The sequence below is a fragment of the Felis catus genome, chromosome A2 (genome assembly GCF_018350175.1).
Source record: "Felis catus isolate Fca126 chromosome A2, F.catus_Fca126_mat1.0, whole genome shotgun sequence".
Lineage (NCBI taxonomy): Eukaryota > Metazoa > Chordata > Mammalia > Carnivora > Felidae > Felis > Felis catus.
In genome coordinates, this window is record NC_058369.1 from 55,445,399 (window position 1) to 55,465,223 (window position 19,825).

Sequence of the window (19,825 nt, forward strand, 5' to 3'; positions counted from 1 at the left end):
ATCAGGTGCTTTGGCCACTGAGTTGCAACACGCACTGTACCTCATTGATGCGCCTGCGCACTGCAAGCCATTCTGGGATATGTAGTTCCTATCGCCTGAAAAGTCGCCGAGCCGCGCGCGGCTTCCTGGGAAATGTAGTTCTCGGCTGAAGGGGAACAGGGTTTGGGGCTGGGAGGGCGCGCAGGCAGGCGCGCGGCGGGCAGGCCTGGAGGGGGCGGGTCCGCGTGGGCCTCGGAGCCTCCCGCCCAGCCCGAGGAGAGGTCACAGCGGGAGCCTGCCGCCGCCTGGCCGCTGCCGCTATCGCCGCGAGGTCTGAGTGCCGGGGCTGCAGCCATGGCCTACTGCCGGCAGGAAGGTAGGGAGAGCGGGCTGCCATGGAGACGGGCCTACGAGGGCCTGCAGGGGACACGCTGTTTTGCCAACCCCGCAGCCCCACAGGCCCCGGCGCCCCGCGACCCCACTGCAGGGGCGGGCGACGCGAGGGGCGGCCCGGGATACCCTCCTCAGGACCCTTGGGAGGGCTGGGCGCTGGGGTCGCCACGTCCGTTTTGCAGATGAGAAAACCGAGACTGGGAGGAAGGAGGCTGGCCCAAGGTCACGGTGAGACTCGAACCTTGACCTCAGAAGGACCAGCACGTGGCGGATTTCATAAACCAGGCTGAGGGGGCGCGGGAAGTGCTGAGCACGCTTCCTCTGCCTCGTAATTGGGGATTTATTGTTACCGTCGCTCTTAACCGCACACCACGCCTTTCCATTTGTACCCGCCTTTTAACTGTCCCGAAAGAAGAGTTGCCACTCGGGTTAGGGCTGTGCTGGAGTGGTAAAAGTGCCACCAACGGGGACATTTATCGAGCCCCTACGATGTACCAGGCACTGTTCAAGGGGCTTTATATGGCTTTTCTCGTTGATCTCGCAGCGGTTTTTATAATTCTAGGCGAGGCTGTATTATCCGCGTTTTACCCAAGAGTAGACCTTAATACACAGAGGTGACTTAAGTCCTGCAGCTGGGGTTTGAGCTTCAGCAGTCTGGTTACAGAGCTGCACTATCCAGTTTGGTGGCCACCGGATTCTAGGGAGCTCTCTGCTGGGAACCTCCACCCCTCCACCCCACCTCTTCAAGAAAGTGCCCGTCTCTCCACCTAGCTCCTCTTTTTGCTCCATCTGTTCTTATCTCTACTGAAGAACCCAGAGGTCTTTCGGCTGGAGTCCCAGGGCCTCCTCACACACTGCCACTAACTGGCTTTTTGTCCCTGAGCTGTCACCTGACCTCTGCAGGCCCCAGCTTCCAGTCTTCTAAAATGACAAGTTGGTCTTTGTTCATTCATTCATTCATTCATTCAGCAGATACTCATGGGCATCTTCTCTGTGCCTGGCGACAGGGATGGTGGACACATGAGAAGGTAAAGCCACAGAGAGAGTTAGAACTCACCCAGAAATCCTTTGGTGAATAGTCTGGTTCCCTCAGTTTAATTCAGGGATCTGAAGACCAGAGAAGGAGATGACCTACCCAGGGTCACGCATCCAGTTAGGAGAACATTTCAATCTAAAATGTCAAGCCTTGGGGCACCTGGGTGGCTCAGTCGGTTGAGCATCTGACTTCGGCTCAGGTCATGATCTCACAGTTTGTGGGTTCAAGCCCCTCATTAGGCTCTGTGCTGACCGCTTGCTCAGAGCCTGGAGCCTGCTTCGGATTCTGTGTCTCCTTCTCTCTGCCCCTCCCCCACTCACGCTTTGTCACACTCTGTTTCTCAAAAATAAATAAATGTAAAAAAAAAAAAAAAAAAATTAAACGTCAAGCCTTTTCCCCAGTACCTCATTCTGCTTCTAGACCTCCTCCTTTCCTGGGTCATAGAGCTATATTCCTCACTGATGTGTACTGAGTACTATTTTTATTGATTTATAACTGTGCCATGAACAAAAGTCCTCAGCCCTCACCACTTTGTTCGACAGTAGGCCTCTTGTTTTTAATTTTCTTTCCCTGGGTTTCTAATTTACTTCGTTTAGTGAATAATTTTGAGCTGTTAGGTAGAATGAGGCTGTGCAGATGAGTAAGACTTCTTGCCCATGAGGATATCTAGGAGTCACAGGTTCTTTGGGAAGAAAAGCCTGTTTCTATCTGTCACCAAAGCATGGATCCTTATCTTTTCTTGGGTCAAAGATCTCTCTCTTAGTTTGGGGATGAGAATTGAAAGCCCCTGCCCGATCGGGCTCCAGACTGATTTCTAACTACCTGGTTACTGCTGAGCCACACTGGCCTCTTCGTTGTTCCTCTGCCTGGTACATCTGTCTCCACCTCTCCCCATGGCTGGCTCCTCGTTCTGTGCTCTGAGTGAGTCACTTGCCGGTGCAAATTTACTTCGGGGGGTCCACCCACCACCCAGTTTTGGCATTCAAGGTGTTCCACAGCCTGGACTCAGCCTTGCTCCCAAGCCTCAGACCACCCACCCTTTTCTGTATCAGTGCCACACCATTCCTTTCTTTAGTTGCCTCCTTTTCTATTGCCATCTGCCCTCTCCTGTTCCTCAAACAAGCATTTATTAGGCACCTGCAGTGTGCCAGCCTCGGCACATGGTGGTGAGCACAGGTGATGTAATCTACTCTGTGGTTTGGTGGAAAAGATGGCCGCTCTTTCTGGAATGGATCTGCTGAAGATTCTGCTGTGTACAGATCCTGTGTTTGTGTGTGCCCATTCTGGGGGAAGTGAGAACACCCATCCTGGGTTTTTCGGTTTTGTTTTTGTAATCTGCTTAATGGTAATAACCATTCTGTCTTCCTGTCCTCTGCTGGGGCTGGGGTCTTCCGAGTTTGGTTTCTCCATTCACTTGTTCCGCAAATATTGATTACCCACCACATTCTGGATACTGTTCTAGGCTCTGGGGATACTGCGGTGAAAGGGATAGACAAATCCTTGCCCCAGAAGAGCTGATATTTCAGCAGGGGAGACAGGTGGTAAACAAATATAATATGGTAGGTGAGGAAAAGCACTTTGGAGAAAAAGAAGGCAGAGTAAGGGAGATGGGGAGTGATCAGGGAAGGTGGTATCAGGAGGTATAAAGACAGGGAGAGGGTGGCTGTGAGGGTATCTGGAGAGTGCTCCCGGAAGTGAGAGCAGCCTGTGCACAGGCCAGATGTAGGTATGCACCCAGCATGTCCAGTAAAGGCAAGGAGGTGGGAGTGGAGGGAACCAGTCGTGGGAGATGGGGTCTTGGCAGCAACAGTTGCAGATCTTTTTGGATGTATTTGAAGGTAGAGCCAACCAGATTTTTTTATTTTTTTAATGTTTTATTTATTACTTTGAGAGAGAGAGAGTGTGTGTGTGAGTGGGGCAGACAGAGGGAGAGACACAGAATCTGAAGCAGGCTCCAGGCTCTCAGCTGTCAGCACAGAACCCGACACGGGGCTTGAACTCACAAACCGCGAGATCATGACCTGAGCCGAAGTGGGACGCCCAACCAACTGAGCCACCCAGGCGCCCCTAGTCAACCAGATTTGATGATGGAGGTTAAGAGAAAAGAGTCAAGAATGGCTGTGCAGAGAGTAAAACTACCAAATTGGCGGTATCTTGGTATCCAGCTGCTCAGTTAGGCTTTCTGTTCTCAACCTCACCCTTAAGTCCTGTTTTCCAGAGTGGGCCCTGGGACCCCCAATTCCTGGCCCCTACCAGGGTCCTGGGGTGGGGATAGATTTTCTTCGAGCTGACTTCTCTTCTTGTGACTTCGGGTTCAGCTTTCTGTTATGTCAGAGAGCACTTCTCTCTCAGCTTTCCCACTTCCAGAACTGTACTGATCTCTCTGGCCTGTGATGGTCTCTTTTCTTGGCCATTTTATCCTTGTCATTTGCCGCTATTTAAAAAATTACTGTCTTTTGAGTGGGATTTAAGGTGACAGCAGAAACTCATTTCACCCCTTTTGCTTAAGTAAAGTCTTGTGATTCTTGCCCTGACCACAGGAGGAAGATAGGCTGAGCTTCTGGGGGACCTGTTTCCTGAGGCCCTAAGAATGTGCTTGAGATCACAGCTGTTATGTGCTTAAGCCCAGATTTGAAGTGCAGTGCTAAACTCTGTGATATTGATGCCACTGGGCCAGACCTTCTGAAGCTGGGTTTCTATCTCAGGCTCAGATCTGTGCTTCTGTTCTTTGTACACATGGTTTCTAGCCCTTACTGTGATTTGTCCATGCAACAAAAGGAGCATCATCTGGATACCAGGATTGGGGATACAAAGATATGTCCCTGCCCAGAAACCACAGTCCGATCGCCCAGGGGACAGTCTCTCCTCAGTTTTATGGTATGAATGTGTCCCCTCCCCTCCCAGTTTCATACATTGAAATTCTAACCTCCAAAGGCGATAATATTAGTAGATGGGGCCTTTGGGAGGTGCTTAAGAAATGAGGGTGGAACTTTCACTTATGGGATTAACGCCCTTATAAAAGAGGCTCCAGAGAGATCTCTAGCGCCTTCTACCATGTGAGGACACAGCAAGAAGGCAGCTGCTATGGGCCCCTCACCAGAAGGTTATCATACTGGTGCCTTGATCTTAGACTTGCAGCCTCCAGAACTGTGAGCAATAACTTTCTAATATTTATGAAGTATGTCGGTGGTGGTATTTTGTTAGAGCAGCCTGAACGGACCAAGACACCCATCCAGGGTAGGAAAAGTGCCACTCAGGGAGGCTCAGAATCCTTACATTCTCTGCCAGACACAGCTCAGCAGGACCATTTCCCCCACACTTCATTTCTGTCCATGAAGCCTCTAAGACTTAGCTTCAGCCACCAAATTCAACTAAAGGTATCGTTAAGCTTCAGCCTAATTTAAAACATGTAACTAAACATCCGCTAAGTAAAAAAGACGAGTGGAAGAGGCAAGGAGCAGCAAGATCTAGGACTTTTGTCTCAAGGCACTTGGAATCTGAAAGATGGTCCAGATTAAGCTAATTTTGCTTGTGTAATTACAGAACTAAGATGCCAATGAGGGGACCAAACCTCAGTCCAGGACCCAGAGAGGCTCTGTTGTGCTCTGGTGAGAATAGCAGTCAGAGAGGCCTTGACTTCATCTTGTACACTTCCCAGCTGTGTGGCCTTGGCCTGGTAGAGGAATTGAGGACTCCAACCTGGGATTTCATTGTCAGGGATGGGACTGCAGTTCAGCCTGTGTAGGGAGAGCTACAGTTTGACAGGCGTGAAACAACTGGTCATGGGAGAACAGAACCACAGGGAGAGCAGAGACCTCGGGTGGGCTGGAGGTCCAGTCCCCGTGTGTGCCAAGGGTCGGCTGTCCTTACTGTCCGTTATCCCTTGTGGGAGACCCTGTGGAAGCACGGGAAGGGTGCCTTCCCTCTGCCTCCTAAGCTGTCCTCTCTGGAGGTGTTGCTCTGGTTTTAGCCCCAGTACTTTTCCCCAAGCCTCTTCCTTAAATACTCGAGCTCAGTGTGGGCCCAAACCTTTTTCCTTGCTTTCTCTTAGCAAGCCTGTGACTAAACTTTGCTAAATGTTGTAAAGAGAAAACAACTGAAATAATCAGAGAAAATGCCAGCAGCTCTCAGAGAGCCACATTTCTGCAGACCCAGCCTCTGCCCCCATAGTAGCTCACTCTCTCCAGGCCACTGACTAAGGCCCTGTCCAAGTGCCCATTGGGCAGGACCTGAAGCCTCCTTAAATGCCAGGCACCTCCTATCCCCTTCCAGATGAAGTCCCATTATCCCATATTTCATGGATCAGAATGGGTACTCAGTACCAAGTTCAAAGTACCATTGAACTTGTCCTTGCCCTTCAGCAGGTGGGTACCCAGTAGCTTAGAGGAAAGTTCCTGTTTACTCACTCAGCAAACATTTTTTGGGGGCAGGAGTTGCATCGGTATTTATTGTACAAAACATTTCTTCCTGCCCAAAGCACACAAAGCTCTCAGGACAGCATCCGAGTCATGCTAAGTACCCAGTTGGGCTGTCGTTTTCATTCCCGTGTGTGTTTGGTGTGGGGGGCAGTGCGGGTCTGTGCAAAGGATCTCCACCGCGTGGTGTTTAGAGCCGCCCAGAGCTGGGTGCAAATTCCAGGCCCGTGTGAGCTCAGGCACATCACTTCCCAGAGCCTTAGGCTCCCACTGTACAATGGGGCTCCTGCCCCAGGGTGGTGATGGGATGGCGGCAGGGAGCTGACACACAGGACCCAGAGAGCAGCTAGCCCCAGTCTGCCCTCCAGGGACTGCAGGGGAAACTGATGAGCATGCAGTGTGTGGAGTGCTGAAGACAAGGTGCTCCCACCCACACCAGGACTACCAGGTGGACACCTGCTGTGTGGTTGGCTGATGGCTAGGGATTTTTAGGAAGGCGAGGTAGTGTTGACAGCTGTAAGGTATAGGGGAGAGCTGGAGGGAGTCAGGTAGCTGAGGGGACTGCCTTGCCATTCCAGCTGGGTGATTCTGAATAACCCTTCTGGGCCTGGTTTTCTGTTGTATGAAAAGCCACGGGTCACGCCCATCCTGGTTCAATCAATGCTGATTCCCTTTTCTGTGCTTACGCAGACTCCCTTGAGGAGAAGCTCCTCACAGAGCATGCATTTGGCTCCCATCAGTCTGAAAGTTCAGGACCCTCTGGCAAGCCAGGCACGTAGGGCGCCAGGGGCTATGTGGCCTGACCAAGGCAGTGTTCACAAGAAGTGCTGGCTTCCTGATGCTGGTCCTTGCAGGGCCTCAGGACTGACCCTCCCGCTCAGCCTGTTATGTTTAGGTTGGGTGATTGTTCTAAAAAAAATAACACACTGCAGATTGTCACAGAAGTTGCTAACATCAGCACTTCGGGAATGGTCTCTCCTCCCCCTAGTCATTCCACTTGTTGGGAAGTTGCCCCAGGCGTTGTGGGCTGTGGGGGAACTGCCACAGTGTTCCCTACCATCATGAGCCCTTCTTTCCTGGCCATAATTAGGAGCCAAGAGGCTAGAGAGAGTCTTGACTGTGGGCACTCAACGGTAGGTGACCAGGATATTTTCCCACAGGGAATCTTCTCGGACACACTTGAGTGGCTATATCAGCCAGTGGGCTGCTGGCCGGGCACCCACATCACTGCCCTCTTCTCTTGTCGAAGTTCTCAGTCCCCTTAGACTTTGTCTGCATTCTGAACACTGTAGGTAAACCCCTAGGGGGCTAGAAGCAAGTCCTTCCCTGTCCCTTCCACCCCTTCCCTACCCACAGGCGTTCGAGCCCTAGTGAGATTAGGTGGGGTCGCCCTAGTGAATCACCTTCATTCCACTAGAGTTGTCTGGAGGATGACAGCTTGTGGCTCCCCGCCGGGCCTGGAGAGGAGGGGAGACCTGGCAGGCTGATGAGGCCTTCCTAGGTTGGTGGGACATAATGGGGACAGTCAGAGCACCATGGGAGTTCTGAGAAGGGACTGCTCCTTTCTTGATGGGAAGAAGAAAGGAGTTGTTGCACCACTGAATTATCAGCAAATCTGGGGACTAAAAGCAGCATGCATTTGGTTGCATCGGGCATTTCATCTCCTGCCTAGAGGGTGCATATGGCATCTTCTTCCTCACTCGTGACCTTGGTGGACTTTTTGTTTCAGTTGTAGGCACTCAGTAGAAGTGGCTGCTAGACTGTCACACAGACTCAGTGATGCAGCCCAGGGAGGGCATTTTGATGGACGCTCTTCCCTTTCGGGTTTTGCACGGGAAGTCTTAAAACTTGGTTTGTGTGGCTTCTTTGGGTTTGGGGCTGTTTGGCTGCTCTTGAGTGAAACCTTTCTTCCTCTGTTCTCCAAACGCTAGGGAAGGATCGAATCATATTTGTGACCAAAGAAGACCATGAAACCCCAAGCAATGCAGAGCTGGTGGCTGATGACCCCAACGACCCATATGAGGAGCACGGTGGGTATGACACACAGATCCTTCCTGGAGGAAATGTTCAAAATTCCTTTCCCATTTTGTCCTGGCCAAGGCTGGGTGTTCACGGGCCCCTCTCAGCCAAGGACCGTCTCCAGGGACTGTGAGCCCACCTCCCTCGGAGGTGCGAGAGGCTGTGCTGAGTGCCGTGCAGCTCTCGTGCTGCTGCTCTTCGCTGGCTGTTAGGCCAGAGCCTGAGTTTCTGCTGAACTGAAGTCTTCTGCCTCTTTTTCTTTTGAGGTTTTACACCGACTAAAGCTGGCTGGATGTTTCCGGATGACGAAGTTTTAGGCAGGGGGTGCGGGGCGGAAATGGATTCCAGTGCTGCGGGCAGGTTACGGCGACGGATCCTCCTGCTCGGTCCAGCTGCAGCCTGAACGCTGCCACATCTGCAGACTATAAGCAAGCAGGCGTGTGAGAGTCCTAACACCTTGTTCTGTGAGGTGGTGAAGCTCTGCTCTCTCCTTGTACGTGCTCCAGGAAGCACCTTCCACGAGATGCTCACTCGAGATAGAGGGACAGCTTTCCGGCAGCAGGACCAGCTCGCCTAGTCAGAACTGCTGCACACGGTTTAGTGAATGGTCACTTGGTCATATGGGCCGAGGGTGCCACTCCAAAGGCTTTAGACTGCTGGGCTCACTGGAACTTCCGCAGCGTGCGTAAGGCTGACGTGTAGGTGTGCGGGATTTATAAACAGTCCGTATCGTCAACGGTCCTCAGCTTGCCAGTCTAAAGCCATTTCTGACACCTGTGATGCGAACTAACAAAGCTTCCAGTGCTGGCTGGTGAGAAATACGGTTGAAAAGAGCTTGCAGCAGCAGCCTGCGGAGTATGAGCTCCTGATGGGAATTTCTCAGATGCTAGCTAAAGTGTGTGCTCTTAGGTGGGACACCTGACGTATTACCCTTACTGCCTCTGGGGGTTAGAGCAGAGTAGAGCTGAGGTGTCTAGCACCCTGCCAGGGACGCTGGGAGGTACAGATGTTCTCCGGTGTTCGCATTCTGAGAATGGCAGCCATGGGAGTAATCTTGAACCAGCACCCTTACAAAGAAAAATAAGCCACGTGTCAGTTCCAATACTCTGCCTCTCTTTAGGTGCATATTAGTTAAGCACATTCCGCAGGGCCTACGGGACAAATCAGGCCTTGTTTTGCCTCGTGGTGTTTTTCAACACTGAATGTGTCTGTGCTGAGACTGTGCGTCCCCTCCAGTTCCTGCCAGGCCTCATCGCTCCTCTTGTTTTCTCTCCTACCCACTTCTGTCATTTATGATAGATCTGCGTGGACCGTGAAGGCATTTGCCTTTGCAGCCCCTTCCAGTGAATGATTGTACCAAGAAGCACATTCAGCAGCGAGCCCTGGGACCCAGGTTCTGAGCTCTCAATTGCAAAATGACTCAGCAGAGTAGGCAGGCCCCCAGTTTATGCCAGCTGCACCCAGTATCGAGGCACCCAGTTCCGTGACTGAGACAGCACTTGGAATGGCTAAGAGTGTCATGACCAAGATGGCAGAAGTCATTTTCATAGACTCAGGAAGACTGGAGGAGGGTCTTAAAGATCCCCTGGTCTGGAGGGGAAACTGGAGGAGGAGGTAGGGACTGGCCAGGGAAGTTAGTGGCCGGCCTTTGGTTGCATGTTTGGAACCTGCTGCATCTGGGCTTGATTTAACATGTTGATGTCTGTGTGTTTCTACATGTTGTCCTTGAAATGCAGATTGGCACCCTCAGTGCCCTCTGTGAGGAGCTACCTCAGTCTAGCATGCCTTCCCCTGAGAAAGAATCAAACGAAGACTCCTGCAGAGCTGGGCTCTTTTTTTTTTTTTTTTTTTTTTTTTTTCAACATTTATTTATTTTTGGGACAGAGAGAGACAGAGCATGAACAGGGGAGGGGCAGAGAGAGAGGGAGACACAGAATCGGAAACAAGCTCCAGGCTCTGAGCCATCAGCCCAGAGCCTGACGCGGGGCTCGAACTCACGGACTGCAAGATCGTGACCTGGCTGAAGTCGGACACTTAACCGACTGCGCCACCCAGGCGCCCCCGGGCTCTTTTTTAAAAATGTTCTTATCATAACGTCTCGCTTGGAAACTGATTGTGCAGGTTTCCTAGCTTTGAGCCTTCGGAGGGAGCGTTTGTATATGGGCCCCCTCATTTTATCGCGCTTTGCAGATGCTGCGTTTTTCACAAATTGAAGGTTTGTGGTGACCCTGCTTCAAGAAGCAAGTCTTTTGGCGCCATTTCTTCAACAGCGTTTGCTCACTTCGTGTCTCTGTGTCACATTTCGGTAATTTTTGCAACAGTTCAAACTTCTTTATTATTGTATTTGTTAGGGTGATTCTGTGATCACTGATCTTTGATGTTACTATTGTAATTTTTCTGGGGTGCCATGAACCATGTCCATGTAAGAAAGGGGATTTAATTGAGAAATGTTGTGTGTGTTCTGACTGTTCCACCAACTGGCTCTTCCTCATCTCTGTCTCTCTCTCTCCTTGGGTCTCCCCATTCCCGGACATGACAGTATTGAAAACAGGCCGGTTAATAATCCGACAGTGGCCTCTAGTTGTGCGGTGTTTCATGTCACATCAGAAATTAGAAATGATTGAGTTAGTGAGGAAGGCATCTCAAGAGCCACGATAGGCTAAAAACTAGGCCTCGTAAACCAAACAGCCAAGTTGTGAATGCAGAGGAGAAGCTCTTAAAGGAAATGAAAAGTGCTACTCTAGTAGCACTTACAAATGGTAAGCGAGCAACTGAAAATCAGTCTGTAGTTGCACCCCTCTCTGACACACGCGTGCAGCTGAGCAGTTTGGTTAGTATGGTTAACATCCCTGGAGGTTTTTCCCTGTTACAAGACCGGAACCACACCATCTGGTGTGCCACTAGCTTTTTCCCTTGTACACCATGTCTTGGACATCTGCCTGTGCAGAAGGATCAGCCTCCTCTCACCGGGCCTCACACCGAGCTGAGCTTCTGTGGGCAGTGGCAGAGCCAGAGGGGCTGGAGGGAGCTAAGTGCCTGTTTGGGGGGAGGGGAGCAGAGATCGAAAGAAAGAGATCAATACCTCAGCTTCTTAAGGTGTCGGGGCTTTGAAAAAGCTTCTCGCTAAGCAACCCAACGATGGCTGCTTCTTTGGATTAAATGGTTTCCAGTTTGTAGCTCTCGGGGCACAGACACAGGCATCGCACTGGGAGGCGGCCTAGAATATAGATCAGTGTCGTGCATGGACAAAGCTGCCATGGTGGCCTCTCTCCAGCTGAGCCAAGGAATGCTGCGTTTGAACCCAATCCAAATCCAAAGATAAGGGCCTACAAGGCGACAGTACCTAGCTGGACAGTGTCCAGCACCTCCTGAGTAGCTTTCAAAGACTGCACTTGGTTTTGCTTTTTCAGAAACCGTAGAGAGCCTGTCTCACATTTTCCTTGCCCATCTTCCTGTTGTAGGATTGATCCTGCCAAGTGGAGACATTAACTGGAACTGCCCGTGCCTTGGGGGAATGGCCAGTGGCCCCTGTGGGGAACAGTTCAAGTCGGCCTTTTCCTGCTTCCACTATAGCACAGAGGATGTCAAGGGGTCAGACTGTGTAGACCAGTTCCGGGCCATGCAGGAATGCATGCAGAAATACCCTGACCTCTATCCTCAGGAGGACGAGGAGGAGGAGGAGGAGGAGAAGAAGCCAGCAGAACGTTTAGAAGAGACAGCTTCCACTGAGGCCACTGCAACCAAAGAAGAGGAGGGGTCAAGCTAATGAAGGCCATAAGGCACTGGGCTCCAGTCCTTCTCCTTCAGAGTGATATGAACCTTTTGTAAGATGCCTTTTGGTCATTCTCCGAGAACGTGTCTTTCCCTCTGTTGTTCTGTGCACTATAATGTACAAAATAACTTATTTTGATGATCGGGGGTCTTGGTCCTTTGACATATACACTGGAAAAAATGTATGTGTGTCTCCCATAAACCTATCGGCAAATGTAGCTGTCACTTTCGAATTCTCAGATTATCCTGAATTTTGCCTCTTTGAAATAATGTGCTGACTATGCTCAGCAACTAGAAATCATTATCTGGGAGTATCTTGTGAGTGAGCTGATTTATTCTGATTGATTATATGCTCTTGTAGATTTTATACCCCTGTGGGAAATGAAATAGAAACAAAACCATCTTCCTTTAAAAATGCTGGAGTGGGGCCATTCCCAGTACAAGGCCAGATGATCAGATACGTATTTCTCATGAACCGTCTTGACCTTGAGTATGTGAGGAGGTACTATAGTTCATTTCTGATGCATTTTGGTTTCCATTTTCACTTTGAGCTCCAGGTTTTCCGTGTTTAGAAATTGGAACTGTGGACACTCTGATTCACAGTCCCTTTCTAAGTGAAGAGAAAGGCTGGTTTTGCTGTTGTTGTTCTTCCACAAGCCCTGGTTTGGGGCCTCTGTTCACGCTGGCTCTGTGTCAGCCTGTTCAATGCAATGTTCTTGAGAGGTGGGGACCTAATTGTTACCAAAGTAGCAGCCAAGAGAAGAAACGGCGTGTATTTAGTCACTTAAAAGGAAAATATGACTTTTACCTGGTGTTGAATGTGTCCTTTGTTTTTACTAACTAAAAATGTTTTTGCTATAAGGAAATATAAATATGAAAAGTTCACTGAAATTCCTCCTTGAAGATACTGGTAAGCCAGTTTGAGTCCATTAAAATTTTCGGTGTTGAATTCATAGCAAGCCGGTTGTTTATCAGTGAGCAGATCCTTCACACAGACACTGCAGTTAACTTGTGAGGTAGGGAAGGTTGTTCTCTTGTTGAAGGTAGGGAGCTGCAGCCCTCACAGGTTAAGTAACTCGTCCAAGACAACTGTAGCACAAATTTCAGGCCGTGATGTAGTAATGCCTTGTTTGGCCCAGGTGTATTACTCATCTATTGCCATGGAAAAAGTTACCTTAAAACTCAGCAGCTTGAAACACATTTAGTAACTCACAGTTTCTGTTGGTCAGGGGTCTGGGCACAGCTTACCTGGGGTCTGGGGCTCAGAGTCTGACGAGGCTGTGATCGAGGGGTCAGCCAGGGCTGTGACCATCTCAGGGCTTGACAGGCCTTCCAGGATCACTCAGGTGGTTTTGGGCGGAATTCAGTTCTTTGTGGGTTGTTGGGCTGAGGGCCTCAGTTCCTCACTGCCTGTTGGCCAGAGTGCTCCCTCAGTTCCCGGTCACGTGGGTCTCTGCTTAGGTCAGCTCATAACATGGCAGGTGGCTTCCATCAGAGCAAGCAAGATAGAAGGCGCAACTTATGATCACAGTGATTTGTGCCAGCTACCTACATACACAGTGTTTTCTGTCTGTGCTTTGTTAACTTTGTGATGCAGGCCTGTGCAGTGTATTAGCCAGCCTTCGAGCAGAACATTGTTCTGCCCCTACTGTTTTTGTTCTCAGTAAGTTCTGTGATGGTATTGACTTTAACAGAATAATAACATTTTAGTAGCCCAAACTACTAGAAAGTAGCTCTTACATAAATAAAAGGCTTCTCATTCACCTGGACGAACCAAAGAAAAGTCACATGCATTAGATAATTTTACACATAACTTTCAAGATCTGCTGTAGGCCCAGAATGTTAGTGTGATATAAATAGATAGACCTTTTCCTCTAATCAACCAAAGGGGGTAAATAAAGAGCACACAGTTCATCAAAATTGGGCATTAAGACAGAGTAGGGTTGTTTGGTGCTGTGCACAGCTTGTCAATAACCAGTGTTGTGGCTGGACCAGCCCTTGTGGGTCTTACTATGGTTGCAAGATGCCCTATGGCAGTAACCATCAGGAAACTTTGAAAAAAATAAATAAATAAAAGTTTTGTTACAGCACCTGGAAATTACATGTACCACATAGCGAAGTTGAGGAGAAGCTGGAGGAGAAGACAGACTGTGAGTGAGCAGGCCTGGGGTTATGCTTTTATTGGGGTTGAGGAGGGCAGGGCCTAGGGTTTCACGGGCTCACGTTTTACTGGTGAACTTAAAACACAAAAGTTGGAATTTAAAGCTCGGGAAGAAAAAAAGCAAACGGCCAAAATGGTCAGTTATAGAAACCAACTTGGATCCCTAAAACTAAGGAGCCTGGGACAGAAGGGAGGACAACCAGGCTCTTAACGGTGTGGTGTGGCTGGCAATGTGTTTATTTGAGATCGCCATCTTTAAAGTGGCTCCCTAGGCAATGAAAACTCCAACCAGGCACTTAACCTTAGAAAAAACAAACATTGTCAGGGCTTCCATTTCTAGGAGTTTCTATGGGCTATTAATGGAATCACCCTAATTTCATACATGTTTGAAATATCACATAATAAAAAATGAAAAAGCATATGCTAAGCAAGAATGTTTAAGCACGTCTCGTTACCTCAAGTCATAGCCAAAGGATTGCTGTCCCACATAAATGGCCCTATAGAGATTTCTCTAAAGAAGATATACACATTTGCATATGAAAGGTGTTAACAGCACTGGTCGTTAGGGAAATGCAAATCAAAACCACTATGAGGTATCACCTCACACCCATTAGGATGGCTATGATTTAAAGAGAAAAAGAAGTAGGCATATGGAAACATGGGAACCTTGGGGTTTCCTCAAAAAGTTAAACATAGGGGCACCTGGGTGGCTCAGTCCGTTGATCATGGACCTGACTTCAGTTCGGGTCATGATCTCGCGGTTGGTGAGTTCCAGGCCCTCGCAGGGCTCTGTGCTGACACCTCAGAGCCTGGAGCCTGCTTCGGATTCTGTGTCTCCCTCTCTCTGCCCTTTCTCTGCTCATGTGCTGTCTCTCAAAACTAAATGTTAAAAAAAAATTTTTTTTTTTAAGTTAACTATAGAATGAGCATATTACTCTTAACTATGGGGAACACACTGATGGTTACCAGAAGGGAGGTGGGTGGAGGCAGGGTGAAAAAGGGGAAGGGATTACGAATACACTTATCATGATGAGCACGGAGTAATGTATAAAATTGTTGAATCACTATATTATACACCTGAAACTGATATTACACTGTGTGTTAACTAAAAGGAATTTAAATTAAAACTTAAAAAAAAAACAATAAATACATGCAGATATGAAAAAAATGGAAAACTTAGAAATATAAAAGATCATCGAAAGGAAAAATTCTTCAAAAGCTGAGATCAAGTTTAAACTAGTTTCATCACCAGTAGCCGGTGATTTAATCAATCATGGCCACATAATGGAACCTTTGCAAAATCCCACAAATTACGGGGCTTGGAAAGCTTCTTTACCAGAATAGAGCACAGTTATATACAGAGATTTTTTAAGAACAACTATTAAATATTGAAAATAAATTGCACAATTCCAAAATAAGTCTAACATAGATCTAAATGAGAGTAAAAATAACTGAGAGAAATAACCAGAGACAGTTACTAAGAATTGCCCAGAAAAGCAGAAAGACTTTGTCCTCAGGTAGGTTTTGCACACACGTAGAGAAGCTACTGATAAATCAAGGATAAAGAAAAAAAATCTTAAATATCTACAAGGGAAAGAGACAATTTTTTAAAAAATCAGTAAGTGAAAATGAAGCAAAAATGAACTATTGGGACTTCAAGAATTATCTACATATATATGCTGTGAAGGGAACTAAATATCTTAATGATATATTCATATATACATATATGGCAATAAGTTTAAAATGAAAAGCAAGGAAATAATGATAATAATCAAGATAGCAATCCATTTGGGAGACGTTTTGGTTTTTTGGTTTTTGTTTTTTGGTTGCATGCATTTAGAGAGATACACAGGGGCTTCAAATATATAAATAGACTCCCATTTTTTTTTTATAAGCTGAGAGGTGGTTTTAATAGGGCTAATTCTATTTAATATGATAATAATTATTCTTTAACATACTGATTCCCAAATTAAGAGGTAAAAATGGAAACAGAGATCCCTTGGAATTTATTTTGGAACATTTGTAAGGACATCACAAAATTGGTATTTCTCATGAGATACTATGGTCTAACAAAGTTTTATATAGTTAGTCCAAAAAGTTTTTCTTTCATATACAAGTAGTGGTTTTTCTGGTGATTTAACAGATTAGAAATACAGAAGAACTTTCCACTACTAATATTTTATAAGCCATGTATAAAGGAACCTTTTTAAAAATGCAGAACAGTTTATAAAATAGTATGGGAAATCCTCAGGGGGCTAAAATGAAGAGGGATCTGAAACTGAGAAGGTGGGATTCCTCTTGAGTCATTTACTGAACCTGGAAATGAGGTTCTCATTTCAACAGCTATGCAGAGACAAGAGACAGTATCATTAATCCATACAAGGTAGAAAGGAGGAAGAAGGACTCCTACATAAAGCCCGTCTGCAGAAGGATTGATGTCTTTAGCAAATATTTGAGTTAGGAGAATCCGATAAAGGAATTTAACAATGATATTACTCTGCCACTTTGTTGGCTTCTTTTTGGGAACAGAATCTTGCATTCACATTGGCTTGGGGTTCAAATTCATCCCGATGTGTAGAGTCCAGAAAAATCTAAACAATAGATGAATCTGAAAATTCCCCAGACTTCTGCATATATTGGAGGATGAAAATTTAAATGCCCTCTGGATAAGTACATCTCAACTAGGATATTCAGTTTCCCTCTGAATTAAAAGTTGCCAAATGTGAGGGCGCCTGGGTGGCTCAGTCGGTTAAGTGTCCGACTTTGGCTCAGGTTGTGATCTCACGGTCCGTGAGTTCGAGCCCTGCGTTGGGCTCTGTGCTGACAGCTCGGAGCCTGGAGCCTGCTTTGTATTCTGTGTCTCCCTCTCTCTCTGCCCCTCCCCCACTCATGCTTTGCTGTCTCACTCTCAAAAATGAATAAATGTTAAAAAAAAAGATTAAAAAGTTGCCAAATATGAAACTAAACTTAAAATTTAAAAATGCTAAGAATAGCCCTCAAGAACTAAAGTAGAATTATATTTGTGTGGATATCAGATATTGTTTATTAGGTAGAGTCAAACATTCTTTAAATGCTTAAGGACATACAAAAATTAATAAAATGAACAAAATATGTAATTATAAACTACTATAAGGCAGATTAAAAAAACAAAACTCTTAGGAACAAAAAATAAATAAACTAAATATAATACACTGTCAATGGATATGTGAAACAGCAGTTTAAACACAGCTGAAGAGAGAATTAGTGGGCTAGAATATTGGACTGAAGAGATTGTTCAGGGTGTAGTTCATAGAATGTGGAGATGGAAAATATGAAAAACCTTAGGGGATATAGGAAATAAAACAATAAGGCTTAACACACACTGAATTGGAACTTCACAAATCACGAGTAGGGAAAAGGACAAGCATTTGAAGCAATAAAGACATAGAATTTCCCAGATAGGATAATCACATACATGGATTGAGGCTTAATATGACACATACAGCAATAGCATATTAAGACACAATAGAATGTAGAAAAGGAATGTAGGTACGTTTTAGTGAAAATATAGAATATTTTAATACAAGAAATTAAGACTACTAAGAGTGGAGGGAATTTTCCTAAAAAGAAAAAGAAACAATCTTTCCTAAAAAGAATTTTCATGAAGACAACGTAATTCTCAAAAAAGTGCCAAAATTATCTACCATGTGCTTTATAGCTATATTTACATATATTAGGATTTCCATGCTGTGACAGAAAATGTATAATTCCATATTTAATCATTTTTTTCAGCGAGAAAATTCTGTGAAATATAAGCTTGTTCTAATGAGAGCGGAAACATTTTTTCTTAAGATATTTCTATTGCTGTTTTGTTCAACACTGACCTTTCCTCCCCCATATGGTATGCATAATCTTTGCTTGTTTCAGCAGAGTGATTAACACCAAAGGACTGTGCCATAGCCATTGGCCACGAGCATCTGGATACACACCAAGATTGGGTCATCTGTCCATGTCATGACCATGGAAAATGAAATGATGAAGTCCACACAGTATATGATCACAAAACAACTCACTAGCAGCAGAATCATCTGAGTAGCTTTTTTTCTGGAGAGCTTCTTGGAGAGAAACCCTTGCTGTGAAGACATTGTGACTGCTGCTTATGTCTGAATAAGAGAATGATCATGTATCGACTTGATGGGACCATAAGACCCATGAAGAAGGTCTCTCTGAATGCCATCAGCGTGAAAAACATCCCCTGTGGAGGCGGCTCATGGGCCAAAAGGACCAGCGCTCAGTGAGGAACAGAAGACTAGCCTGGGTCTCACTGGGCATGTCTACAGCATGGAGGAACAGGTTGCTACATTGTTCAGGATCCATAAGAAGAGAAAGAAACACAGGATGGGATTTGGAGATTTAAGTGTGAATTTAGCAAAGCAGGGGCTGCTGGGGATGTTGGTGATGGCCTGAAGCACACTCAAAAGGCAGGTGGCCCAAATGGGGAGTCCCCTCAGCACCTTGTAAAGGAAGACAATCACTTTACATTTGAAGTCACTCTGGATATCCCGTGTCCCCAAAATGTCTGTAGACACAAAGGACCCTATGGTGAGGAGTACCATTATATATATTATAGCTAAGTAGGTAATGGTCAGGTCAGTGAACTTGGGCTTGGGTCCCACAAGGAAAACTCAAATGTGGAGGAAAAGAAGTAAGGTGTTTCCTGAGACCCCTGTACCAGCTTGAGGATAAAAGGCATTTTTTTAATGGCAACATAACTAGAACGTTTGTTCATCATCATGTGAATGTTAAAGCAAATAATATTATTTCTGGAAAGAAAAACAAGAGATTTTGCAACAGTAGTGCTTTCATTGACATTCTCTGACTCATCACATCACACATTTTCAATCTGTAGAATCATCATTTTAACCCAAATAATTCTACATAAATATGACTTGCTCTTAATCAGCATCGGAGTGTCACCTCAAACACTGATTCCTCCCATGCAATCATTTCCGTGTACCTCCCTTTCGCCTCACGGTGGCACTAACATCACACCCTTCTCTGTGAGCCCCCAGTACCTAGCCTCTCCTTTACGGCACACATTATTACCCTATTTAATGGGGACCTTTCGTTTACTTTCCTCTCTCTCCTGCAAATTCCCCAAGGGCAGAGATGCTGTCTTGTCTTTGGATCCACAGCATCTGGAACACTGATGCTTATATAAATTGTTCACTAAAGCTTGTTGATGTAAATTTTGGACAAGAGAAAGTAAGAATCTTCCAAGTAAGCAATCCCAACAGGACCAGTCTCCCTGTTTATTTATAGAAATGGAGAATCATAAAGGATTTAGTCGGTTGTACCCTAGATCCACATGGCCTTTGTTTAAACCCAGATTCCACCCCTGACTAGCTGGGTGAACATTATCTGCTCACTTAACTTCTTTTGTCTCAGTTAACATCACAAGTAAAAGGGGGATAATACTAGTTCTTTCATCATAGCGCTGTTGGAGGAATGTATAAGTCAATATATAAAAAGCATTTAAAATCTTAAAAAAAAATTTTTAAATGTTTATTTATACTTTTGAGAGAGAGAGAGAGAGAGAGAGAGAGAGAGAGAGAGAGCATGAGCAGGGGAGGGGCAGAGAGAAAGGAAGACACAGAATCCAAAGCAGGCTCCAGGCTCTGAGCTGTTGGCACAGAGCTGGACGCAGGGCTCAAACTCACGAGCTGTGAGATCATGACCTGAGCTGAAGTTGGATGCTTAACCGACTGAGTCACCCAGGTGCCCCCATATGAAAAGCATTTAGAAAATGTGTGACATACATGAAGCACTATAGAACTGTTAACTATTGATTTATTATTTATCACTACCTAACTTTGGCTTGAGAGAGTTTATATATGTACATATAATATATGTATGTATATGTACATTATATATAATATGTATGTTATACATATAGTCATATTTCCCCTCAGAATCTCCATGTGAATAGTAAGAATGGTAGAATAAATGATTCTAAAGATCTACCATAGCCATATAATTTTATCAATATACATTTTTTTAATGTTTATTAAT

General features: G+C 46.1%; 1 protein-coding gene and 1 pseudogene across 2 annotated transcripts; one reads left to right on the top strand and one right to left on the bottom strand.

Annotated features, from left to right (window-relative positions):
* Nucleotides 1–144: 144 nt before the first annotated feature.
* On the top strand, nucleotides 145–12,566 carry CHCHD4 (coiled-coil-helix-coiled-coil-helix domain containing 4). 2 transcript variants are annotated; one of them, XM_003982528.5, is made up of 3 exons: nucleotides 145–355; nucleotides 7,755–7,853; nucleotides 11,304–12,566. In XM_003982528.5, exons 1-3 carry the CDS (start codon nucleotides 334–336, stop codon nucleotides 11,606–11,608), a joined length of 426 nt encoding a protein of 141 aa, XP_003982577.1. In that variant the 5' UTR covers nucleotides 145–333; the 3' UTR covers nucleotides 11,609–12,566. The 2 variants fall into 2 exon arrangements, with proteins under 2 accessions (XP_003982577.1, XP_019680689.2); XM_019825130.3 differs by lacking the exon at nucleotides 145–355 and adding an exon at nucleotides 365–600.
* FELCATV1R-PS57 (vomeronasal 1 receptor felCatV1R-ps57 pseudogene) lies at nucleotides 17,627–18,480 on the bottom strand (annotated as a pseudogene).

Bases quoted from the DNA above. Each gene is read 5' to 3' on its own strand.
- CHCHD4 (XM_019825130.3), top strand. From the start codon at position 375: ATGGAGACGGGCCTACGAGGGCCTGCAGGGGACACGCTGTTTTGCCAA. The intron at 601-7,754 runs GTGAGACTCGAA...TCCAAACGCTAG, and splicing joins GAGGCTGGCCCAAGGTCACG to GGAAGGATCGAATCATATTT. The intron at 7,854-11,303 runs GTGGGTATGACA...TTCCTGTTGTAG, and splicing joins CGACCCATATGAGGAGCACG to GATTGATCCTGCCAAGTGGA.